Below are 26825 nucleotides of genomic sequence, written 5' to 3'. Positions count from 1 at the left end.
AATACAATACAATACGGTTTTCTCTTTCTTTGTATAATGGGATTCACAATCAAAGCAGTGAACTGTTAGGCTAAAGGAAGGCACTCGTAGATGTCACCTAATCTTTAATTTCTTTGCAAGAAACTACAGCTACATCCACATGTTCACAGGTATTTTGGTAAGCATCGTCTGTGAGTAATAACGACATAAACGACGTTTCAGATCACTGAAAATGGAGCTTTTGAAAAAGTTAAGCCAGGGTAAACATTTTCAAAAGCTGTGTTTCTGTATTCATGTGCGGAGAAGAAAAACTGAGACTTTGACTTGCAACATTAAACGTGTATGTTTTTATATCTTTTTCTCATGTCAGACTGTGCCATGTCATTGTTTCTGTGCTTCTGATTGGCCAACATTTTCTAATGGTTACGGTTATATTGCCACTTTTGAGAATCGCGTGAGATAGTTCTTTCTTTTTTTTTTGCGTTGTCGATGGAGGAACTTAGAAAAATTTCTGTTTCAAAAAATACCTTATCATGGTGATGTAGCCTAACACATGGACAGATGGGTGAATGGTAACTTGGGGACAGGCGAACAGGCACACTGCACTGTAAACACACATCTGTCATAGCTTCACCTTAGTTTTTATCTTTCTTTAATGTACAAACGCTCTATATGCACTTTATTTTGAAAACAAAGCACTGCTAAATTAGGATAGTTTTGACCCCTCAGTGTATATCAATAAAAATATGGTTTGAAAGCCTGGGTTTTTTTATAGGCAGAGATCATCCTCACTAACTTCAGATGCACACCCAGTCATTTTATTTTGGAAGCATGCCTGAAATATGACAGTGTAGGAGCCAAAGATGATTATGTTTAACATAGATCAGTGTCTAATATTACTTAGTTTGAGTCTGCCCCATCTAGTGGTTGAAATTGGTGTCGAGAGGACATAAAGGCAGGTGATGCTACCTGGAGTGGGGTGGCTGAAACAGGAATACACAATGTTCGACCTCACAGATCTCCTCCTCAGATATAGGCCTCTACTGACGCTGCTTTTGATTTCAGACAATCCTTAGTTAATCTTTGTAATCCCTGTTCAAGTTTAGTTTGAAATCATGGATACTGTATGTGTTTATTACTTCAAATTAATAGCACTTTATCTCAGCAACAACGCTGCTCTGTGGACTTATTATTTTGAATGTGAAAAGTCAGACGTTTGCTAAGCCACTACAAGTCGTTTTCAGAAGGACATTAAATAACCAGTACAGACAGAAATGTCTCAATCTCTATATATTACTTGAAAATGGAAAAATTGTTGAGGACAAAACCACTGGAGGTACTACAGTTGTTAAATTCACTGCACGACTTGAGTGTATTGCTTAGCGTATCACTCTACTCTTCATTAACGTCTGTTCTCTTTTTGCGCTCTGACATGCAGGTGAGCTACCACTTGCGCTTTACTTTTTCGCCACGCAACGCCCCGATCTCGGAAAAGTCTGAGCTGAACCCCAACAATGACTTAGACTGGCACACACACAGTCTATTTCCCCTTTTTCAACTGCCAGGACCAAGAGAGATGCACAACAAGGAAGGGGGAACACCTGGTAAGAATTCCTATTGTTTTAAAATGCAATGTTATTTTTAAATGACACCTAAAATATTAGGTATGTATTTTTCTACTTAGAGATTATGCCTGATAAAAAGCTCTTAATTCTTCAACTTTGAATGGAGAGACAGCCCTGCCTGATCAGGCTACATTTCCATGGCAACCATACCCCTGCACATGCTCAGCATAATCGGCGTTATCTAGTTTTTGGCAGGGTACAGTGTGCCCACCAATCACTTATGGGGCATTTTCAAGGCGTTAAGAACCCTTCAGGAGGCATGAGTTGCTGTTAATCTCATTTTCACATTTGCCCGTCAGCTGGTTTAAATGACACAGTAACAATGGAGGATGCATTTCCAGTGTGTCCCAGCAGCCCCGGCCCTTTTATTTCTCCTTAAAATGTTTTTGTCCTTAAAAATTGTTTGCAGCTAAAATAGAAAGAGGAGGTATACTCCAAAGTCCTTCTGACAGCATAATAAAAGTGACATGCTTTTATAATTTAGAGTCACACGAATATGGATTTCCAGCCTCCACGTGTATAATAACTTGTGATTGCAGCTTCAAGTTTGTTACTCAAGGCTGCTTGTCCATTCTCATGTCAGCTTCTAGAAGGAGGTTGGAAAGCTTTGACCTTGTGGAGCAGGTCACATTTTAAGTGGGCTTAAAAGCCCACTGAGTCATTTCATAGACGCTGATTACTGATGGTGTAATGGTGGTGTTAATATATTCTATTAAGTGCTGCTGCTTATTTTCTTATTTTAAGGTTATTACAGAGAAGGCTTTCTGGCAGTGCAGCATGCAGTGGACCGAGCCATTATGCACTCTTACAACAGAACCGCTGCCTCGCACCTGCTGCGTCCTATCAGAGTGGTCATGTCACGGTTCCCCTACCCTGCTTTTAAATATGATGTCTTCATCCTGGCTATTCAGAACCAGCTGCCCTTACTACTGGTGCTAAGCTTCACCTACACCTCCCTCAACATAGTACGAGCTGTGGTGCAGGAAAAAGAAAGGAAGCTCAAGGTATGTTTTGCGAGCCTCTGTATGAGCTGGAGGAGTAATAAAATTGCCAGACTCTTTTAACCTGTGCTTTTTTTTTGTGCATTCTAGGAGTACATGAGGATGATGGGTCTCAGCAACTGGCTCCATTGGAGTGCTTGGTTCCTCATGTTTTTACTCTTCCTCTCCATTTCAGTGTTTTTTGTTACTCTGCTCCTCTGTATCCAGGTGAGCCAGTGTTAAAAAACTCTTTGCTTACTGCACATTCCTGCCTGTGATGCCTTTAGCATAGCAAAAGAAACCATGGTACACGTACCAGACTAAAGGTAAGAGGGTTGTCAAAAAATGACATGAAATTCAGAATTTTTCAGTGTAACGTATATAAACGCCGAAAGTGAGCTTGTCCTGATGTTTCTAAACAAAAAAATAAATAAATGGAAGAAATGGAGATTCTGATTTCATCCAGTTCTCAAGAGATGCCAGGAGCAGGGAGAATTTCATGGTTTGATCCAGGAGTTGTATCACAGCCACTTTCATGCATATTTCAGCATGTCAGTGGGGCAGTTTGAGGTCTTGTTGGCAGAGTTGTAACCACATCTGAGAAATTAGAAAAATAATGTCTGACCTGGAGGAGCATCTGGGTATCTGAGGTAAAATAGCATTATTTTACTATTTGTATATTGAGTACTGCTTTGCATTTTGAGCTATGAGCACACTTGTTCCCATATACAGTGGTCTGATTGGTCAGATCTCTTTATTTCCATGGAAAAAAGCGTAAAAACCAAACTTGATCAGAAAAAATAAAATGCTGCAAATTTGCCCGTGAAAGTACACTTATGTAAAGGCCTTTAGCTGAAACTCACGCAATATGCTGTGATGTCATGGCAGTAAGTGCCCCATCATAAGCAATGACAGGTCATAAAACAAAAACAATCGGTGTCTGATGTAAAGAGAAATGGCAAACAATTCACAAAAATGAAAAGAGAGCCCACATTTTCACGCACTGAGCTGATTCTTTAAAGGGGATCAAACTCATTTTAGTTAACAGGCTCATATATCCCAATTAAATCTCAAGTGGGCTTTTCCACTAAAGCCAATACAGAATAACCTATGAAAACATTTATATGTTGAAAGGCTGCAAAAGGCTGTAAAAGTGACACCACTGATCTATGCTTACACAGAACACATTGCTTCCTGGTAGAAAATACAGTAAAAAGCCCATAAATGATGCCCTCCAGCCCAAAAAGCTGTGAAGCAGCTATTAGGCTGGATGGGACCCTTTGGCTGGCCTATGTTTGACACCCTCGGTTTAAAGAGTATAAATGTTGTGATTACTCAGACCCAATCTCGTATTTTAGGTGAGCCCCAACGGAGCGGTGCTGACCAGCAGTGACCCCACGCTGGTCTTTGTCTTCCTGCTCGTCTTCACCGTGGCCACTATCAATTTCAGCTTCATGATCAGTGCCTTCTTCTCACGAGGTGTGTGTTTCTGTCACTCCACTCATTTCTAAATGATAAGATAATAATAATAATGTCTCTTTTTGACTGCTGCTGTCGTGCTTTGTAATGTATGTGCGAGAAAATACTTTTCACTTAATTTCCTGAAATGCACGGCGTGTCTCTGAGACCAAAGTTTCTGCTTTGTTCCTTTAACTTTGTCTGCAGAATGCACACAGCAGTAAAAAAGAAAGCTATGTTTTATTTGTTGATTTGCACAGAATAATGGGATTTCTTTAGCAGTTGAGTATAGCACTTAATATTTAATGATTTTTAGTTTGTTTTTGCCGTTTCTTGGTGATCAGAAGTGTTGTGTTCCCTTTTAAAAAAGAGCAAGTCACTTTCAGTTCTTTCCATCTTCAGTCGAGTGAAATTCAAGCTCGCCTGCTTGGCCTGGACAACCTCCCCAATAAAGGAAACTATTTAAATCTCTCCTTTCCCATGATCCCTTTCCTTTGCTCTCTTCCTCATTCAAAGCTCCTCATTCAGACTAGCAGCCTCCTCTTTCAGCTTTCTACAGTGAAGTAGCTTGAGCTCCAAATGCTTCTCTGCTTCAGTGTCTTGCAGTATTTTCAAAGAGCACTTATTTGCTTGTTTTTACTTCGATTTTTTTTAAATTTCCACTTGCTCTCATAAGAAACATGAACTCTATGACGGTAATGCCTAAGCTTTTAATTGAAGGAAACACCTTAAAAACCTCCATTTAGTTGTTTACACTGATGTTTTGACTTTCTCTCACATTCAGATGTACTGCGTGTTCTGCTCTGAGTAATGAATATGATGTGCTTAGTCACCTGCCCTGACAGTTTTCATTTGGTGCTTGAACATGAAAAGGTGCCCTGCCTTTACTCTCTGAACAATGCTCTAATTGTAACATTTGACAACCTTATTAAAATCATTAAAACTAATCTCATTGAACTAAAAAAAACCCGAAATAAAAATAACTCTGTCATGTTGTTTTCCTTCTGACCCTGGACAATGAAATCATTATATAGAACCCCAGCTGAGTTCAAGGGTTTTGGTTCTAAGTGTTGACTTGGAGGCGGTAGAGGAAGAAGGGGGAGACGAGGCTTTTGCAGAAAATTGGCAAGAAAAAAAAAGGATTCTTGAGTGACCTACACGGCCATTTAAAAAAAAAAACAACAAAAAAACCCCCCAAGATGGTCTGTTTTTCTCCCCTTCGCTGTCTTTGTACGTGCAGCCGTGTGCACATACCCACTGATGTGGTTTTTAAGAATAGATGATGGTACTTTGTAAATGCATGTTCCAAGCAGGCTCAAAATGTCACATTGTCTGTAACAAGTGGTTTTTGAAGAGGTCTGTCAGGCTGCCTACAAATGGAAGCGCATTACTCTGCTTTCTTCCCCATTTTGCTCATCTCTCTTTTGTCCTCCTTAATGCTTTCTTCTAGCTGCACTCAGGCTCGTCTGCCTATCAGAGAAATGTTTTTCTCAGCAAACGTAGTTCCTCTCTCAGTTATTTTCTCCGTCAGCTCTTGTGTATGTGTGTCTGTTTGAGTTTATCAGGTAGCATTTTGCAGTGTACCTCTTGGGTAACTCATGAGTGGACTGTATAGCTGACTGTTTTTTAGTTGTCAAAGCCTTATATATAATTTTTTTTTAAAGATGACTGTTGAGTCTGTTTCTTCCTCTTCTGTGTGTTCTTAGCCAATGTGGCGGCAGCAGCGGGGGGCTTCATCTATTTTCTCAGCTATCTGCCTTATTTGTTCCTGTGGCCGCGCTACGACTTACTGAGCCATTCCCAGAAAGTGTCAGCTTGCCTTATCTCCAATGTGGCCATGGCCATGGGCGCACAGCTTATAGGAATGTTTGAAGGCAAAGGTGAGACTTTGATGCGGCAATGTGGCATTCCCAAAATTTGCGATTATTTGTGCACAGCTTTGAAAACATGGAATTTTAATATTAATATAGGTTAATTTTGTCCGTGCCTTGCTCCTCAGGTACAGGAATCCAGTGGTCAAACCTGTTTGACGCTGTTACGGTGGACGATGATTTCTCCATGGCCCAGGTTCTGTGCTTGCTGCTTTTCGATGCTGTGCTGTACGGGATGGTAGCCTGGTACATGGAGGCGGTGTTTCCTGGGGAGTATGGCGTGCCTTTACCATCGTACTTCTTTTTACTGGTATGTTTTAAAAAGGCGTTACTGATGATGTGACAGTAAACGATGAATAGATGAGGGGATATAAGTATGAATGGCTATTTGCGAGCCAAAATTATGAAACTTTTCTGTCCCTTCTATGCCTTTATTGGCAGCATTAATACCAAGTAGTATTTCAAACTTGAGAGAAACACTGCAACAAATGTAGTCCAATGCAAACACGATGCCGATCATTTTGTTTTTGCAAGTTCAGCGTAATTTGTCTCATTTATTACATTTCACGCTGTGCTCATTAACACATTCACCTTAGTACTTTTCTTCCTGTGAGCTCTGCCAAGTTAAACAGGTATTTTCATGCTACCAAAGTCTGCAGGTGGGTGGCGTTAGGCAGCACTAGGGAGTGTCAGTGGCCATTGTTGAGATCTGTTATATCCAAGACAGTTTTCTCTGATAAAATGAAGCTGCTCTCAGTGAAAGTGATTGTCACATACGGGGGCAGAAGAGTTTCCAAACTAGAGGTCTCAACATATCGACCAGAGGAAGCCTTGGGTTCAGCTAGTTAGAATAACAGGAAATGTCTGAGTATCTAGAGCCAAAAAAAATAAGGTTTATCTATATAACAACTATGAGCGATCACGAAATGGCGTGCCTTTATAGACATGCGCGCCTACACAAAAATAAACTCCTGCTAACCTTTTTCCCAGTTGTCAGGAATTTAAGAGACTGCCAGAAGGGTGTGGATTAGATGTTGACGCACTTTCCTCCATGTCCATTGTGTGGGTGGGTGTCAGATGGTGTTTCTGCTCCGTAGAAAGGGGAGGTTTGACTCCGGTCTTTAGGAAGTGAATCAGGAGGTGGTTTGGCTGGGAAACAATCTCTTCATGCAGAGTGTACATGAACAATAATAATGTTGGCTCGATCTCTCTTTCTTGTGATTAAGTGAATGATTGTGTTCCTCTTCCTTCCTTATGTCAGTGGATGATTACCTGATTCAGTGATAAGTCAGAACACACTGACTTATCACTGTGTGTGTAATATACGGTGCTATATTACACACACACCGTGTGGTTAATATAGGATGCTATATTTGATGTTCCCCTAGTAAAATGATACCGTTAGATATACTGGAAATGAATAGTAAAAATTTGGGGTAAAAGTTTTGAAAGAAATGCTGGTTCACTCCCCTTGCCTTCCCTGACTTTCTTCCTCTGCAGCCTTCATACTGGTGCAGCACCCCTCGCATGGCTTTGGTAAATGAGAAGGAAGAAGAAGAGGATGCTGAAAAGGCCATGAAAGGAGAGTTTATAGAAGAAGAACCTGCTGGACTCGTGTCTGGGATAAAGATTAAACACCTTGCTAAGGTGAGTAGCAAAACACTATGATCCAGAGAGTAATCATGACCACTTTAGCGTACGCTGCAGATGCCCCAGTGGAAAAGAAAGGCCACTAATAACTCCACTGTAGTACTCGGTGTTACTACTAAAAGGTAAATGGACAAAAAGGTTACGCTTCATGCATTCCATTTCTGCTCATGTCACGCGTTTTGACAGGAATTCAAAGTGGGCAACAAGACACGTCAGGCCGTACGAGACCTAACAGTGAACATGTTCGAAGGACAGATCACAGTGCTGCTAGGACACAATGGTGCTGGGAAGACCACAACATTGTCTATGCTAACAGGTTAGATGCCTAAATGCACATGTAAACAAGCAATAAATACACACACACACACACACACATTAAACATGCCCCCTAAATGAAAAATTTAACTACCTTCCTTCATGTTTCAGGCCTGTTTCCTCCCACCAGCGGCAGGGCTTATATCAGTGGTTACGACATCTGTCAGGACATGGCTCTGATCCGACGCAGCCTGGGACTTTGTCCCCAGCATGATGTATTGTTTGATAACCTTACAGTACAAGAGCACCTGCTGTTCTATGCACAGGTATATACACGCTTATGCACTCTTATGTAAAAATACATCTCTATGTACTACACATCCACTATAGCTTAATGTTTCCACTTGCTGTTATACACATTATAGTACGAGGTGTTCACACTGATTCCATTAAAGTGAATTTAATTGGTTTTGATTATTAAAAACATTAAAAGCAGCACAAAGCATGTTTTTATTGTACTTTTATTACCTTTTTTAAACCATGTTTTTGTCTTTTTCCTCACACAAAAACTTTGTATGAGTTGAGTAGCAAGTGAACTTCTCCCTTTTCTGCACTTTCCTGCTGTCTCCCAGCCTCTCAGTTTGTATTAACGTAAATTAGCTGCTGAAAAAACAGATGACAATCTGATCCATTTGTGTTGTCTACTTTATATTCAGCTGAAAGGCTACTCCAAAGACAAGATTCCAGATGAGGTGGACCGGATAATCCGTATCTTAAACCTCGAGGATAAGCGGCATGCTCGTTCCAAGACCCTCTCTGGTGGCATGAAGAGAAAACTTTCTATTGGGATTGCTCTCATTGGAGACTCCAAGGTCTGGAATTAAAAAAACAACAACCAAAGAACATTATTTACAGTCATTTGAGTAAAATGTGTAAGTATGCGCAGACTACTGCAAACCTTCTGGTTTATTCTCCCCATCTTTTCCTTTCTGCCCATCTGCAGGTTGTCATGTTAGATGAGCCCACATCAGGTATGGATCCATCAGCACGACGTGCCACCTGGGACCTTCTGCAAGGGGAGAAACGCGGCCGCACCATCCTGCTCACCACACACTTTATGGACGAAGCTGACCTGCTCGGTGATCGAATTGCCATCATGGCAGGAGGAGAGCTGCAGTGCTGTGGCTCACCACTCTTTCTCAAGAATAAATATGGTTAGTGAAAGCATACTGTACTCTCAGATGGATTCTTGAAAGGCAGTTTTTCTTTCCTAGACTAGCGGTGGTATTACAAAAGCATGCATTGAAATTTAGCTCTTTTGTTTCAACAGAAATACTGCACGTGGACCAGCTCACATGCAGTTTAACTATTCTTGGGACTGATTCTGTAAATGTCTTATGTAATATTTTTAACCAGGTGCCGGATACCACATGGTGATCGTCAAGGATGCTCTTTGTAACGTGTCCGAGATCACCCGCCTTGTTCACATGTATGTTCCCAATGCCACTCTGGAGAGCAGCGCTGGAGCTGAGCTCTCTTATATTCTTCCGAAAGAAAGCACCAGCAGGTGAGCATTGATCATACGCACAAAAACCCTGCGTGTGGACTGACCTCTTTGTAAGAAAGACAACAGTCTAGAAGTCACACCGGGTGAAATGAACAACTAGTATTAGATTGAAAAAACTGAAAGACTCGGGGTTAGACATACAGGGACATTGGAGTTATTTCATTCAAGTATACAAAGAAAAACAGCAACTGAATAATAAAACAGTCATATAATAAAAGATGTAATAAACTGTACTATTTTAACACATTATGCGCAATGAAATGTAGTTATTTAGGAAATTGTTCTGCTGTCACGTGTCTTTTTATTGCAGACGATTATATATGTATGGGGAAGGAAAAGAACAAAGAAAAAAATGGAGTGAGGGAAAAGCAAAAAAATATTACTTTGAACTGTTAGAAATGGGTCAACAGATTATACAATACCACAAATTGAATCAATGAATGTATTTAATAACTCAAGCCAGCTTTTCATTAAAAATGTAACTCATTTTCACTTGACTACTGGTGACATGATTATATTAAATAAAGGTAGCAGCAATTTTGGCTCTGTGTTTTGTTTTGTTTTTAAAATTTTTTAATCAAACTCTTTGTTGCTTTCTATCAGGTTTGAATTGCTGTTTGCTGAACTGGAGATGAACAGAGAGGAGCTGGGCATCGCCAGCTATGGCGCTTCAGTAACTACTATGGAAGAGGTTTTCCTCAGGTAGGAAATATAGGACAAGTGACAGTTTTTCTCTCCCTTAAAGTCCTTTTTCTCTCAGGTATCACAGAAAATTAGTCTCTGTTCTGTAAAAATACATTTTTGTAAAATTAAAAGCTTTAAAATGACTTTAATGAAGGCTCACAAAGGCAATAAAATATTTTCTGGGGAGAATTTTAGTGAAGATGGGGATAAAACTGGTTCAGAGCATACTTAAGTAGTAGGTTTAATTAAGTTCAACTGACTAGGATCACATGGGGGACATTATGTTTGCTATCAAATGTTTGCTCTAAAGTCTGTGAAGATTCAGTGAATTTTGGAGAAGGAAGTGGTTTTTTTCAACAGTAGGAGTTGAGCCTGCACAGAAAAAATGAATGCTATCAGAACCTCCTTCCACAACACACGACTCCTTCCCTGTCATCAGCTTCCAATGTAATCTAAAACAGAGTATGCTGTTGCAAAAATGGGTTAAAGGACACTATGGATCGAAGCGTGACAATGATATTTCTCTATATAGTGTCGTCATCAGTCAGGTATCACTTGGAGCCAAACGGTGTGGAGACCTTTCCTCCTTTTATTACGTAACATAGAATAGTGTTACAATCACAAGCAGTAGTGTAAGACTAAATGTCTTCTAGGATATAAAACAGTATGGACGTGATACAAAAGGTTATAGTTGCTTCTAGTCGTAAGTATAGGGTGTTCAGTGCCTGAATCTTTTGCGCTTTACTGAAAATTGTTTTTGGAATTTGTGGAACTTTAGACGCCACCTTTGATAGAAATAAAATATTAAAAAATTTGCTTGCAAACCCAACTCTTTTCGTGATACACTGCAGTCCCAGCCGCCTTATTCAGTTATTTCTTTCTTCCCCTTGGATTTAATATGCATATCTGTGGCAACGATCACAAGACCGCATCCGCTGCGGAAGGCTTACGCTGTGCTACTTCAGCTGGCACGAGTTTAACATTTGTGTTTGCTGCTGTTCAGGCCTCATTATTTATGATTCATACTGAGAATCCAGCAGCGTGTTCTGGCCATTGACACGTTGCACCAAAGAAAAGCTGCTGTTGGAGCGTTTGGTCGTTTAGCTTCTTTCTTTCATTCATATTTTACAGCCGAGTGTAATAACTCCATTACACAATGCTGCCAATTAATTTTTATCAAACTATAATTATTCACAACAAATAAATCACCTTTTAATAGTGTTTTCCTGAGATCTAAATATGACATTTTGTTGCTAATTTGTTGTGCTGGGTGTTTAGGAGGTATAATGATGTTGAGTTGAAAAGCTTTAAAATGTAACTTCTGTGTTTCTTATTTTTTTTTCTTACTTGTGAAAGTACATTTCACAGATAAGTGGGTATTAAGAATATAAAACTAGACTGTACGCTCACAAAGGCACTCTGTGAGCCTCTCATTGATTATTGAATTATAAATAAGCCCAGAAATATTTTTCCCTGCTGTCTTCACCACACTGTGCTGAAATGAATTAAAATGTTACAGATTGAATAGATTCTTCTCTCCTCACACATGTTTCTATCATAAACAGTTGACTATTTAATGTTAAACTATCTAAATATTACTTTTATTTTTTGTGTCAGCTATAAAACCAATGTTTTTTTCAGTGGATAAAATGAGATTTATTTGTGTTTCCAGAGTTGGAAAGCTGGTGGACTCTAGTTTGGATATCCAGGCGATCCAGCTGCCAGCCCTGCAGTACCAACATGAGAGACGCTCTCATGACTGGACCATGGATGATGCCAGCAGCATCAGCGGCTTGACTGATGTCACTGACTTCACAGACAGCGGCACACTCATCTCAGAAGACTGCTCCAACATTAAGCTGAACACCGGGGTAAGACAGAGGAATAAAAGCGATGCTCAGCGTCTTTTTAGCAAATTTGCTCTGTTGATTGAAGCTCCCATTTTCTCCTGTAACAGGTCAGACTACACCTGCAGCAGTTCTATGCCATGTTCCTAAAGAGGGCGCTGTACAGCTGGAGAAACTGGAAGGTGATGGTGGCTCAGTTCCTGGTCCCTCTCGTCTTCACTGTTGTGGCTTTATTTGTGGCACGCACCCTTCCCAGTCATAATGACGCTCCGAAACTGAGTCTGGGACTCAGTCGCTATGGTCCCACCAGGGTTCCCGTTTCTCTGCAGTCTGGGGCAGGACCCCTGGCTTCTGCCTGGGCAAGCGTATACGGTTCCCAGCTCTCTGCCCAGCTTGGCGAACTTACCAATGCTACTGGTAAGCGTAACGAGTAGGACAAATGCTTGGTGTTGTTGCTCACTTTTGGTATTTACTGATCGTAAGCCTTCGTTCTCCCTGTAGACTTCAACGATTACATCCTAACTCAGGCAGACGAAGAAGGAGGCAGCTTTAATGAGCACTGCGTGGTGGGCGCTGTTTTTCGAGGTAGCAGCAACCACTTCGCAGAAGCTACAGCCTACTTTAACAACGAGGCCTACCACACACCTGCCACTGCACTCATGATGGTGGACAATGCCCTGTTCAAACTTCTAGCAGGGCCAAATGCTTCCATCCAGGCAGGCAATTATCCCATGCCACGCAACCTGTCTGAGAGTGCTCAGAACCAGCTCTCAGAGTGAGTAGAGAAAGGATGGGGTAGTATTTGCTAGCAGTGGGAATCAGCAGATATCCCATGATGCGATATTATCACAATACTTCCTTTAGGATTCAATATTATTGTGATTTCTAATATTTTGTTAACCCGAAGCAACACAATAACACATATTGCGATTTTTCACAATTTTTTCAACTGCAGATTAAGATAAAAAAGTTCTTTTTGACCATATCTGAAGTCAGTCTTCCATCAGTGTTTGATTTGGTCATTACATGCACTCTGTTTCTATTAATACAGCAATTAACTGTCATAAATTGTTGAAAATCACATATCTGTTGCTGTGTACATAGACAGGAATTCCCATTTAACTATTACAGTCGTGCTTCAGCTAGTCTAATGAGTCGAGTCCCCTCGAGTTGCGCTTATTGACAAAGATGGCAACACGCTGGCAATCTGTTTGCAGATTTAGAACGATTATTTGCAACACTTCGACAATCTCCCTGAGAGTGAACGCAGTCAGTCCAAGTCAGACTGCAATAATTTTGCCTCCTGCCACAGGCGACCTGTACAATCACGAGTGAACAGCTAAAGGCAACCATTTAGTCGCCACAATCTGCAATCGATCACAAAATGTGAAAAACAAAAAACCCTATATAATCACCACGCAGCCAACATTTTTCTTCTTTTTTTTGGAGATGCAAGGAGGTTGTTTTCCTATTTTGACTTGTGGGACTGAGCCATTAGCTAGCTCTGAATTAGGACGTAGTGTTGGCTGGTTTTTCAGTTGAGCCAATTTAATGTTTCCTCTGCTCTGGATGTTGGTGCATGAGATGAACCTTGTTGTTCATATTATTTTAATTTGATTTTTTTAATTAAAAATTTTCACTTCTATGCCTGATCAGTTCCCCCCTCCAGCCCTAGTATTTGCTCAGTCTCAAAACTTCAAACATTCAGACTAATTAATAGAAGTTAGTTTAAGAGCACAGTTCCAAGCAACTTAAAAATCACAGAAATTAGACAATAGAAGTTAGATTTTCTCAATTTAGTCATTTTTGTATGTGATGCATATACATGTGTACTTCTGTTCAAATGAAGCTCTTTCCTTTCACCCAAAGAAGGTGTGAGTGAGTAAACAGCTGAAACCAATTCACAGCACTTCCCAGTATGAAGTAACTAACATCTCTCTTCTCCAGCTTCAAACAGTTTTCTTGTGTTTGATGTTGCAGGATGGTTGCCCTACAATATTTTTAATTTCACTGTCACGAGGCTCAAACATTCAAAGTGTTGCTGTGTTTTTTCTCTAGTCGAGCTCATTAATACCCTTTACTGTTTGGAAAATAACCCTGCAGTGATGAGGGTGAGCCAAAGTGACACATCATTGTTACATGAAGCAGATTTGCTTCCTTTCTATTAGGGTGACTGAAGGGTGAAACCCATGTGTAGCTGAAAACCTTGGGTGTTTCTTTCACTGTGGACTTAGAAAAAAATGATCTCTGTACTGCTTGTCCACCTACAGCAAATGAGGCAGACACAGACAGTGGAACATTTTGCTGCTGGGTATCATCCCTAAAGTGTTGGTAGAGACCAACACACCACCACACCAGTCTTAACAGGGTTAAGATTTCTGGTTTCTGAAATATAAATCAGGCATTTAAATTGTATTCAAGTTATGTTATAGCAGTAAGACTTGGGACATAGAAAGACGCCCTGTCTGCAACCTTTTCCCACCTCTTTTCCATCTTGTGGTGTAATCGTCGCACTCTTTCATTCCATTTTATGTAGGAGTAAGACAGGGTTTGCCATTGCTATCAACCTGATGTATGGGATGGCCTCCCTGTCCAGCACTTTTGCCCTGCTGCTTGTAACAGAGTCCTCCATCAAGTCCAAGCATGTGCAACAGGTCAGCGGCGTCTACCTGGCAAACTTCTGGTTTTCAGCCCTGCTTTGGGACCTGGTCAACTTCCTGCTGCCTTGTCTCCTCATGCTGGTCAGTATGACATCTGTTACTACTGCAATACTCAGACAGGATGATAAGGCAGATTGATTGGTTTCAATATAGGGTTTTGTGAATCTGTTGTATGCATATATATATATATTTCTTTCAGGTGGTGTTCCAGGCTTTTGGAATCAGTGCTTTTCTAGAGGACAACCACCTTATAGATGTGTTGTTGTTACTTCTGCTGTACGGCTGGGCTGTGGTGCCTCTTATGTACCTGCTCAGCTTCCTCTTCTCCACTGCTGCTACTGCATACACACGCCTCACCATCTTCAACATGATCTCAGGCACTGCTACCTTTCTGGCTGTCACCATCTTGACGATCCCAGGTGAGAGCGGTTATGGATGGTCACCAGTCAAAATACGACAACCCCTCTTTTTCATACAGCTAGTTGTTTTTTAGGTACACTTGTTTACAAATGAGCAAATTTTAAATTAGCCAATCACATGGCAGCAACTCAGTTCATTTAGATATTTAGACACATATTCAAGGCGACCTGCTAAAGTTAAAAACAAGTATCATAACAGGGACGAAAGGTGATTTAAGTGACTGAATGTGGCATTGATGTTGGTGACAGACAGACTGCTACATCAGCAGAGGACCACATCTGGTGCCACAGTTATGAAGAGGAAAGTCAGGGTACAGTTCACACGGGCTCACCAAAATTAGACAATAGCAGATTAGAAAAACCTGATGAGTCCCATTTTCTGCTATAACCTTCAGTGTGTTGGGTTTAAAATTCAGAGTAAACATGAAAGGGCGGATCCCCCCAGCCTTGTATCAACGGTTCAGGCTGCTGGTGATGTAATGAAGTGGAGGATATTTTATTGCTCCACTTAGCATCAACTGAGCATCATTTAAACACCACAGCCTGCCTGAGGACTGTTGCTGACCATGTCCATCAATTTATGACCACAGTGTTGGCTGCTAGCAAGGTGTACCTATTAAAGTGACCAGAGCTTTTACGGCTCAATATTTTTTTCCATTAACAAACTCAATATTTTAAATAAACTCAGATCAGCAGTATGTAATGTGCCAACTTCATGTATTTTAAAAAATCACTTAGTCCTTCTTTTTGGCATTAGGGCTCATCTCCCAGCAGCAGTGCTTCTGGCTTGGCTCTGTCCTTCACTGAATACAATAGACAGTATATGTATGTGTGGGAAGTCAGTGAAGAATCATGTTTTATTACCTCCTACTGGTAAACTGGATTAACTTTGTGAAAAGGAGTCTGTTTGTGAAACGTACTTGTGATGAGAACCCTGGATCTCTACACACTCGTTTAGGTCCTCGTGGGGAAAGATGAAGAATGCTTAAAAAATAAATCCATCCCGTTAAATATATTTTTATTATAATATTTCCTGTCTAGAGTTGGAGTTGCAGCACATGTCACACTTGCTGGATAAGGTGTTCCTGATCTTCCCAAACTACTGCCTGGGAATGTCCTTCAGCCAGTTCTACCAGAACTATGAATATATCTCGTTTTGCACCTCCAGTTTTGTGACTGAAGTAATCTGCAAGCAATATAGTAAGTACTGCCTAAAAGATTAATCGCTCGATTTTTATTCTTAAAAGTTATTTTATTTGTGCCGCGAGTACAGAAGTTTACCTGTGAAGTGCAGAGGTAACCTGGTGATTCTCTGTTTGTAGACATCACATACCAGCGAAACTACTTCTCGATGTCAGAGCCCGGGGTGGGACGATTTCTCGTGGCCTTCTCCGTGCAGGGTGTGGTCTTCATCATTCTGCTGTTTGTCATCGAGCTGCAGTGCATCCACACTCTCTGGAGACTTTTCACCTCACTGTTCAGGAGGAGCAAAAAGGTAGATGAATTAAGAGGATGCTTAAAAAGAATAAAACATTTCTTCATGGTTAATTTGCAAATATTTCTGCTACTAGTGTGGTCTATATTATGTTGCATTTGAAATGCGGTCAGTTTGAATTGTTATTTTTTTGTGTTTTTTATTTTTTCCAAGGGAACAGTTTTGAGTCTTGGAGGAATTAAATATTGATTAGTATATTAATCTGCTTCACCAGAATAGATACCCTTGAGGCACTTGGTAGTTCTAAAATGGATTACCACCTCTGCATTCATCCTCACAAGGACATAATATTTGGAGCTGTAAAACCCATGCAAAGCTGAACAGTTGGACTTTAGTGATTATTTGACATTGAAAAATTGCATATGAAATTATCATTTGTGCTGCTAATTTAAGAAAACACCTCAGAGCTAAAACTAGAAGTAAAAGTGATTAGGTGATTGTAAGAAAAAGGATTTATTTCATTTGTGAAACAGTCACAATCTCGGTCATTTTCTCTTTTCTCGTGTTGAAGATTAACTGATTTTTCTTTGCAATGGAAGGCTGTAAACTCTGGTGTCAGGCAGCTGGTCGGACACAAAAGGCTTTTGAAAGGTCAGGGTTATGACTAATGATCGCAGAAAACATTCTATTTTTAATATTTAATGCTTACGTTTGAATTTGTGTAGTGGTGCGCATGCGGAATTTCTCAAGGGTGCACTGTGACACTATGCATGGCTATTGTGGTGGTTCATAGAGATAATATTATTAGTATTGGGTGCGGCTGAGGCTCAGAAGAGAGAGCGTGACCTTTACTAATTAGAAGTTTGGTAGTTTGATACATGGCTCCTCCAACCTACCTGTAAAAGAATCCTTGGGCCAGATATTGGAAGGGCTTAGGCATAGACAAAGCAATGAAGCTTGTTGTAAGAAAGCACTGACTGTGCTCAAACTGCCATATTTACGCTGCTACAATGATAAATGCGTATATTAATTATGGACACTATGGGTTTTTGCTCATACTGGTCATCTATAGCTTCAGACTGCTTTAAATGCTCAGTTTCAGATTGTTTTTAGGTCACTCAGCTAAAGGTCAGATTAAACCATGGCGAGGTGTCCATTGTCCATTTCTCTTATAATACCAGTATTTTATTAATGGGCATGTTATTCTGAAGGTCCAGCTCTAAAATGATTGTTTTGTTGTGTTTCCCACAGACCCACTCATGTCAGCAATGCACACTGCAAAGACAGCTGCACAATGTTTCTTAAAATAGCTACTTACCAAATCCTAAGACCCTATATGCTCTTTTTAAGGGAATCAGTTGAAACATGTTTCTGCAGTGTAACTGACCTAAAACGGACTTGTCTTATCCAAAATGGCACATAGAAAGCTATTTCACATAGAAACTGTGTGCATAGAAATGCAATTAATGATCCCTTTTAATATCAGGTGGATATCATATCATGTTTTGGTGTGTTTTTTAGGTACCTATGGCAACAGCACTGCTCCCAGAGGACAGAGATGTGGCCGATGAGAGGAAGCGGGTTCTGGAGTGCCAGCCGATAGTAGAGTCTATGGTTGGTAGCCCCCTCATTCTGCAGGAGCTCAGCAAAGTAAGTGGCTTAGCTGTATTTTGCTTATTTGCAAAGGTCTTGACTTATTTTTTAAATACTTGGACTGAGTGTCCCAATTTTGAAATACATGTAAAACTGTTATCTCTTCTTCACAGGTGTACAGCAGCGGGGAGAGTCTCCTGGCTGTGGACAGGCTGTCTCTTGCTGTAGGAAAAGGGGAGTGTTTTGGCCTGCTGGGCTTCAATGGAGCAGGAAAGACCACGACTTTCAAGATGTTGACAGGCGATGAGAGCGTTACGTCTGGAGATGCCTTCATTGATGGATACAGCATCCGGAGAGACATTAAGAAGGTAAGAGGGAGGGAGATGGGAGAATCCACAAAGTCTAGACTGGCGAACTACACTGCTTTCAACACACACAAATATTTAAAAAGAAGATTTATCTCTGTATTACAGGTGCAGCAGCGCATAGGGTACTGTCCTCAGTTTGATGCAGTATTGGACCACATGACAGGAAGAGAAACTCTGAGTATGTACGCCCGGCTCAGAGGAATCCCAGAGAAGTACGTGTCTGGCTGCGTGGAGAATGTCCTGCGCTCGCTGCTGTTGGAGCCTCATGCTGATAAACTGGTCCGCAGCTACAGGTAGGTAGCTCTTTGGTTGGAGGGAGGATACACATGTTATCCTGAAGAATGCTTGAAAAAGTGTTTCTAATAATGTGGTGTAATGCACATATGCAGCGGCGGTAATAAGCGGAAGCTGAGCGCAGGAATGGCTCTGATTGGTGGGCCTCCTGTCATCTTCCTCGATGAACCTTCGACTGGGATGGACCCCGTTGCCAGGAGGCTGCTGTGGGACGCTGTTACACGCACACGGGAGTCTGGCAAGGCTATAATCATCACTTCTCATAGGTACATGCTAAAGAATATGGTAGATAGCAGCTGATTTGCTCCATCTCGTTAAACTTACACCTACCTAACTTTCCCACCGATATGTTCGTTCATCAGTATGGAGGAGTGTGAGGCCCTGTGCACCAGGCTGGCAGTGATGGTCAACGGTCAGTTCAAGTGCCTCGGGAGTCCCCAACATCTAAAGAGCAAGTTTGGCAGTGGCTACACGCTGCTGGCTAAAGTCCATGTAGAAGCTGAACTGGAGGACAGCGACCTGCTGCTGTTTAAAGACTTCATTGAAAGCACCTTCCCAGGTCAGAGCCTCGTGATGGAAGAGTTGTTTCAATATTTCTAAATCTAACGATAAATACTTCTCATAAAAAATGTGAGTTACTAGAAGTAAGTTCTCGGGGATTGAAAATACCAAGTTCATATATCTTAAGCTTCAAGCATGGCATTGCATGTTGAGGAAATTCTACCTGTTGTAGCTGTTTGCTGCCACTTGGTGGTGTTATGACTATATCCAATAACAAAAATGTATGCTACTCTTTCTCAAAAGACAGAAGCCATAATATCCAAAGACCTTACTGTTAATAAACTATACAATGAAGTTCCTTTTCTTTGTGGTGAAGCCTTTTAAATCCTTTTAATGAGTCTGTATTTGACCAATGCGGTCAAACCTAAATATTCCAAAAGGGTAAACAACACACAAGCGGCACATTTACAGTTTACTGAAACACTGAAGTGGGACGATAAGCTCATCAGATTAAGCTATTATTTTCAAAGTAAAAGAATAGCAAAGCAAATCTAACTGTCAGTTTTCTTCCACAACAGGAAGTCAGCTCAAGGATGAACACCAGGGAATGGTGCATTACCATTTGACTGACAAAACACTAACCTGGGCACAGGTACAGTTACTTTTTTGTTCTTTTACCCAGCATCTGTTTGTCTATACTTTAATTGATCGTATCATGTTCTATTTTCTTACGTTTACCCCTGACCTATCCCTGGATAAGTGGAAAAAAAGATGAATGCACAAATGATGGAAATTATATTTATTTTTGTCCTTTTTTTTTTTTTTTTTTTAAATTTAATTATTGTTTTTAGTCATCTGTGAGGAACTTTGAAGTAGATCGCCCACAAATAAGAAAATAAGTCCCTGCACTTGTGCTGTGTTATATCTCCCTCTGTTGGACAAAATAGTAACTACATTGTTTAAGTCCGTTTTTTCAAGTCCTCTTGTAACTTGATCAAGTTTTCAACTTGACATTTTCCACGTCTGCATTCATATCATAACTTTAACATACAAACTTTCTGTGATACATGCACAAAATGCCTTGGAAAATACTGAAAATTTTTTTTTTTTTATATAAAAGCTAACTGGTATTTGGATGTGCATGAAAAAGTAGATTTCTTTTTTTTGTCTGCTTAACTGTGTGCAAATTAAAGGTATTAAATGTGATCTTCACTTTTCCATGTCCTCTCTTTCTCAACTCCCATCTAGGTGTTTGGCACTTTGGAGGCAGCCAAAGAGAAATACCACATTGAAGACTACTGCGTGAGTCAGATATCACTGGAGCAGGTGTTCCTTAGCTTTGCCCAGTTTCAGCACTGCACACAGAGCGAGAGGAACTAGGTGGAGTGAAGAATCTGTCCATCCCATTGCCCATTTCCTACACTACGTGCACGCTGCCCTTACGCAGGGACTTGCCTCGGTTACATCGCCAGGCGTGGAGAGGAGAACACAGTTCGTCTCCAGCGCCGTTTTTAACCTTGAACACGAACACACACTCTGCGGGTCAGTGGCAAACACCAACTTCAGCATTTCTTTTATTGTATCACCCGGATGTGTCTTTCTTTGGTCACTCATGCCATTTGCTGTTGTTTAAAAGTAGAAGAACTGATTCTGATTACGACACGATTACACTGACTCTTTTTAGTGAGGTCAAAGAAAGAAAACTGCATCACTCAGTAGATACTACCACTACTATGAAATGTGTGTGACAGGGATTATTTGTGTGTGTTTTAATTGAGTGTACAGACTGTCATTTTGTTATTTATGATTTTTATTACTTCTTGTGTGTGTTCAAAAATGTGTGCTTTATTTCGGTGACTGTCAATCATTGCAAGAGAACGGACCACTCCAGTTGATTTGATTGTGTAACTGTCGCACACCTTTGAGCCTTATCTAACAAGTGAGGGTTCCTGTTTCTTTATGTCGCCCTTATGAAGAAGGACTGTTTTTGTTTTTTTCCTTAAGAGCCTCTTAATGTTGTTGCCAGATGTACATAATGCGATGTGTTCATGGTACTAAAACCATTTACTCATTTAAAGACTGTTTTGGAATCATTAATGGATGCATGCCTAAAATAGGACTTGCAAAATGCACGAAACTGGGAGAGCAGTGAACAATAGAAGGCCGTCCAGACTGAGGATTAATCCACAGGGTACATTTAGTCTCTTCTTAGAGCATTTAGTACATCTCAATTTTCTGCTCTTGTGAGGTAACTATTCAGTTTTATCTGCCCAACAAAAGTACAGGAACAGTGTGTTACTATGTGGATATCAGCTTCACTGCTTACGTCGAAGCTGTTTATAAAAAAGAAACCCACAAAGTGACGCTGGAGATTTTACTTGTGCCATTGTTCTGGTGAAACTCAAAGTCTTTCAATTGAAATTGGCCTAGAACACTGAGACTGCAATGACCTTTAAGGTGTTTTGATGCCTTTATTGTTTTTTTCCATCAGCTGTGCATTTCACATGCTGCACCTGTGCATGTGTAAAGACAGCGACAGATAAAATGGGAGCACACTTCCTGGATTCATCCCAGAGTCTGCAAAACAGACTGAAGACTTTTAATGTCTCCAAAAATGAATTCTTACTCAGCATCCTACTGTTACAATCTGGGATAACCACACTGAGTCCTTTATTTGACATTCCTGTCCTCAAAGAAACACTTCAGAGAAATGAAATGAATGTATACCGTCTTACACACAAAAAGCTCTCTGACAGTTGTATTAACAGCTTGATATTATCCGCAGTGCTTTCTTTATGCTAAACAAGAGACTGACATTCCTAAAACCCCCCACAGATGTGTTGCTTAGAGGTTTTCAAAGGTTTTTACATTATAATTTCTGTGTATTTGCACAAATCCTCTTTCATTATGTGTGTGACTTGAAATAACAGCATTGTTAGACAAGTAGAAAAATGATAAACATTTAAAAGGTTTGTGCTGCTGATATTGAAGAATGTTTAATGCTGAAATGTGGTGTATCAAATTTAAAAAGGGAATTTACATCATTGTAAATGTGTACTGTACTGTACCATGCCATGGGACTGACTTTGTCAACTCTAAATGTATCGCTACTCTTTTTAAATTAAATAACGCTCTATGCAAAAGGATGCAAAGCCCAGTGTGGGATCCTGTTTTTATATTTCAGTTTGCTCAGCATTTGTCCTGAATGGTTTTGCCACCAGAGGTAAGTGGTAAAGGGTTTTGAGTTTATTTTGTTGTTGACCTCTTCCTGGATTAACCACACTGTCACAGACAAGGATGGGCAACCACATCATCCCCAGAAAGCTAACTCTCCCCAAAACAAAATGCACACAAAACATATGTATGTTAGAAATGAGTTTATGTAAATCTAAGCCAACCTAAAGCTGGACATCATGGCATACCTGCACAGAGAAGCAGGAGAATTGAGGTAGGCTAGAGTGAGATAGAGTGGATAGCACCAGGTGTTCGAGTGTTTTACGATGCCCAACACCACTGGAGGAGAGCAGGGACAGACCAGTAGGAATATAATCGAGTATTCATGAAGTAGTGGATTTGGTGTTTTATTCAAATGCAGCTGAGAACAGGTGAGTCTTCAACCTGGATTTAAATAAACTGAGTGTTTCTGCTGATCTGAGGCTTTCTGGGAGTTTGTTCCAGATATAAGGAGCATAAAAGCTGAATGCAGCTTCTCCGTGTCTGGTTGTGACTCTGGGGACTGATAAAAGACCGGATCCAGATGACCTGAAGGATCTGGAAGGTTCATACTGGGTCAGGAGGTCACTGATGTATTTTGGTCCTAAACCATTCAGAGCTTTATAGACCAGCATCAGAACTTTAAAGTCTATCCTCTGACGGACAGGCAGCCAGTGTAAAGACCTCAGAGCTGGACTGATGTGGTCCACTTTTTTGGTCTAGTGAGGACTCGAGTAGCAGAGTTCTGAATGAGCTGTAGTTGTCTGACTGATTTTTTTAGGTAGACCTGTAAGATAGAAGGTAGATGCTGTTACAGTAATCAAGCCTACTAAAGATGAATGCATGGACTAGTTTTTCCAGGTCCTGTTGAGACATCAGATCTTTTATCCTTGAAATATTCTTGAGGTGATAGTAAGCTGATTTTGTTATTGTCTTAATGTGTTTTTCTAAGTTTAGGTCTGCATCCATCACTACACCCAAATTTCTCGCCTGGTTTGTGGTTTTTAGGTGTATAGATTGAAGTTCTCTGGTGACCTGTAATTGTTTTTCTTTGGCACCAAAGACTATTACCTCAGTTTTTTTTTGTTTAGCTGGAGAAAATTGTGGCACAACCAGTCATTAATTTCCTCAATGCATTTACCAAGAGCTTGTACAGGGCCTCGGTCTCCTGGTGACATTGTGATATATATTTGTGTGTCATCTGCATAGCTATGATAGTATAGTTTATTTTGTTGTTCTTTATAATCTGTGCCAGTGGGAGCATGTAAATGTTAAACAGAAGGGGTCCCAAGATGGAACCTTGGGGAACTCCACATGTGATACTTGTCTGCTCAGATGTGAAGTTACCTATTGATACAAAGTATTTCCTGTTTTCTAAGTATGTTTTGAACCAGGTTAGTACAGTTCCTGAAAGACCTGCCCAATTCTCCAGTCGTTTGAGTAATATGTTGTGGTCAACTGTATCAAATGTTGCACTGAGATCCAGTAAAACTAAGACTGACATTTTTCCACTGTCTGTGTTCAGACATATGTCATTAAACACTTTGGTCAGAGCGGTTTCAGTGCTGTGGTTCTGTCTAAAACCTGACTGGAAGGCATCATAGCAGTTATTCTGTTTTAAGAAGCAATTGAGCTGTTGAGAAACTGCTTTTTCAATGATCTTACTTAAAAATGGGAGATTTGAGATCGGCCTGTAGTTGTTCATTTGTGTCTTGTCAAGATTTTTCAGTACAGGTTTAATTACAGCAGTTTTTAGTGGTTCTTTAACACACCTGATATTAAAGAAAAGTTGACAATCTGTAACAGGTCTGACTGTAAAGTCTTTGAGACCTTTTTGAAAAAACTTGTTGGCAGGATATCTAAACAGCAAGAGGAGGAGTTCAGTTGACCTAAGATGTCCTCCAGGTCTTTGCTGTTAATAGGGTGAAAGTGTTTGATGGTGTTTAAACAGTTTTTCGGTGGACACAGTACATATTCTGGATCTGCTGTTGATGTACCAATTGCTTGTCTAATCTTTTGGATTTTTTCTGTGAAGAATTTGGCAAAGTCATTGCAGGCCATGGTTGAATGAAGTTCAGCTGCCACTGACACAGGAGGGTTTGTTAGCCTGTCAACTGTAGAAAATAAGACCTGAGCATTATGACTGTTTTTAGTGATTATGTCAGAGAAGTAGGACCTCCTTGCACTCCTCAGTTGTAAATTATAATTGTGAAGTTTCTTTTTATAGATGTCATAATGAACCTGGAGGTTTGTTTTTCTCCATCTGCGCTCAGCTTTCCTACACTCTCTTTTTTCATTTTTCACCAGTGTGGAGTTTCTCCATGGAGACTTTTTCCTTCCAGAGATAACCTTCACCTTAATGGGAGCGATTGTATCCATTACATTTAACATTTTAGCATTGAAGCTATTGACGAGCTCATTGACTGAACCTCTGGACAGGTCAGGTGTTAATGGGAAGACATGCTGCTCTCTGTGTTTTGGCCAGGCCACATGTCTCCTTCTGTCACCTAAAAGTACAGAAATTTTAAAACCTTCTAGTAAACAGGGTCCCAGCTTCTCCTGGGAAAAGTCACCACTGCCATAATCCTCGCAGCCCGGACCCTCCACACATCACACATCAGACTGCGGAGACAGAGCATGAAGGTGGTAAGGAGGAACTAAGGGGGGCGAGGCTGGGCAATGTAACTTTGATTGCTCTGTTGAGGGCGGGGCTCAATGGCGAACCTTTGGCTGCTCTGGTGGGGGGTTTATGGGGGACAAAAAGGGATTGGGCCGGGGGGTAGATCTGAGCCCACCATTGACCCGCTCCATCATCTCCTCAGTGAATTTCAGGTGTGGGGAGGAGGGAGAAAGGGAGGGGGAGGAGGGTGATGGCCTGTCAGGGGTTTGGGGGACTGGGGAAGATCGTGGTCCCTGGTCCTGGTCATTGGTGTTGTTGAGAGAGTTGGAGGCAAATAGGGACCCCTCTTCTTGCCTCAGATGTCTCTCCTTTCTGAGGCTCTTCCCGGGTGGGGGCAGATGGAGCTCCTCCTCAAGGTTTCTGCTGGGCTTTGTCTGTTCTTGGAGTACTGTTTGTTCCTCTTTATGAGATAACTCCTCGTTTATCTCAGCCTCTGCACCAAGCACAGATGGATGACGTATGGAATAAAACAAGTTGGAGGTGAACAGTAGATCAGAATCAGAATCAGCATACTTTATTAATCCCAAAGGAACGATGAGCTGTATCACACAGCAAGCGATATATTTTTTTAAATCAGATAACTGTGTTAAAATCCCCCCGGGGCCGATTAGCTGATACCTTTGGTTCCTTTGCTACTTCTTTCTCTGACTCAGTTAGTGACCTAGGGGTTCTGCTGGACAGCTCTTTCAAATTTAATAAACAAGTGTCTTCAGTAATCAAATCTAGCTTTTACCAGCTGCGCCTTATTGCTAAGGCTAAGCACTATGTCCCTCACAAAGATCTTGAAAAGCTCATTCATGCTTTTGTGACTGCAACTCCCTCTAATTTGGTCTTCACTCCGCTCTCCTTCATAGACTTCAGCTTGTCCAGAATGCTGCGGCTCGCCTTCTGACTGGCACTAGAAAGCATGCCTCTATCACCCCAGTTCTTACTGATTTGCATTGGTTACCCATAAAGCATCGCATCAAATTTAAAATATTGTTGCTCACCTTTAAAATTATAAATAATTTAGCCCCTCGTTATCTTGCAGATCTTCTTAGTCTATATGTCCCTGGGCGAGCCCTCAGGTCTTCAGCCCAATTACTCCTGGCTCAGCCTAGATCTAGACTTAAATCTAGGGGTGACCGTGCTTTTGCCCTGGTTGCACCGAATCTGTGGAACAACCTTCCTATCGCTATCCGTGCGTCAGACTCCGTTTTATCTTTTAAATCCCGTTTAAAAACTCATTTATTCAACATAGCTTTTCCATCTAGTTAGCGTCCCTGTTTTATATTTGGTTCAATTTCTTATTTATGTACTTTATCTTTTAGCTATATCTGTTCTTAGTAACTTTGTTCTTATATTCCCTTTTATTGTTGTATAATTAGTGCCCTTAACCTGATGACATATGTGGTACCTTGTTAATAGTCTTTTATTTATTGTCTTAATTTTCCTGTTTTTATTGTAAAGCACTTTGGTGTACCACTGGTCTTTTAAATGTGCTATACAAATAAAGTTGTATTGTATTGTATTGTATTAAAATGTTCCAAAAGCCACCATGAGCACAAACAAGGTGGAGCCCCAGGGGACATAGGTGGCGCCTAACAGACCTCAATCTTCTACATGTCTCTGTGTGATAAATAGCAACCTGGTAACTGAAACATTGCTGACCCTAAAAAAAAACATAGCTGTGGCTTTTTGAAGGGTGAGGCAGCTCTCACTTGCTCTGGCAAAACAAGTTGCTGTAATTAAATCGCTGGTGGGTTA

At 40.7% G+C, this 26825-nt stretch overlaps 1 protein-coding gene across 2 annotated transcripts in view; it reads left to right on the top strand.

Annotated features, from left to right (window-relative positions):
• Positions 1-22332, top strand: part of abca3b (ATP-binding cassette, sub-family A (ABC1), member 3b) — a 30634-nt gene extending 8302 nt beyond the window's left edge. For both annotated transcript variants that reach the window (XM_085155684.1, XM_085155685.1), the window contains exons 5-31: positions 1418-1583; positions 2349-2608; positions 2696-2812; positions 3943-4063; positions 5749-5922; positions 6042-6223; positions 7414-7560; positions 7750-7879; positions 7990-8144; positions 8535-8690; positions 8822-9032; positions 9235-9385; positions 9989-10087; positions 11742-11940; positions 12027-12333; positions 12418-12691; positions 14453-14657; positions 14776-14995; positions 16037-16195; positions 16318-16490; positions 17952-18080; positions 18197-18391; positions 18497-18684; positions 18781-18951; positions 19048-19244; positions 19765-19838; positions 20435-22332. In XM_085155684.1, the coding sequence (XP_085011810.1) occupies positions 1418-1583; positions 2349-2608; positions 2696-2812; positions 3943-4063; positions 5749-5922; positions 6042-6223; positions 7414-7560; positions 7750-7879; positions 7990-8144; positions 8535-8690; positions 8822-9032; positions 9235-9385; positions 9989-10087; positions 11742-11940; positions 12027-12333; positions 12418-12691; positions 14453-14657; positions 14776-14995; positions 16037-16195; positions 16318-16490; positions 17952-18080; positions 18197-18391; positions 18497-18684; positions 18781-18951; positions 19048-19244; positions 19765-19838; positions 20435-20566 (4692 nt within the window). In that variant the 3' untranslated portion in view covers positions 20567-22332. The remainder of the gene's footprint in view (positions 1-1417; positions 1584-2348; positions 2609-2695; positions 2813-3942; positions 4064-5748; positions 5923-6041; positions 6224-7413; positions 7561-7749; positions 7880-7989; positions 8145-8534; positions 8691-8821; positions 9033-9234; positions 9386-9988; positions 10088-11741; positions 11941-12026; positions 12334-12417; positions 12692-14452; positions 14658-14775; positions 14996-16036; positions 16196-16317; positions 16491-17951; positions 18081-18196; positions 18392-18496; positions 18685-18780; positions 18952-19047; positions 19245-19764; positions 19839-20434) is intronic.
• The last annotated feature ends 4493 nt before the right edge of the window (positions 22333-26825 follow it).

Source organism: Neolamprologus multifasciatus, chromosome 4, assembly GCF_963576455.1.
Source record: "Neolamprologus multifasciatus chromosome 4, fNeoMul1.2, whole genome shotgun sequence".
Taxonomy (NCBI): domain Eukaryota; kingdom Metazoa; phylum Chordata; class Actinopteri; order Cichliformes; family Cichlidae; genus Neolamprologus; species Neolamprologus multifasciatus.
The sequence above is the reverse complement of the archived record's forward strand: the minus strand, read 5'-3'. Positions and strand labels throughout refer to the sequence as shown.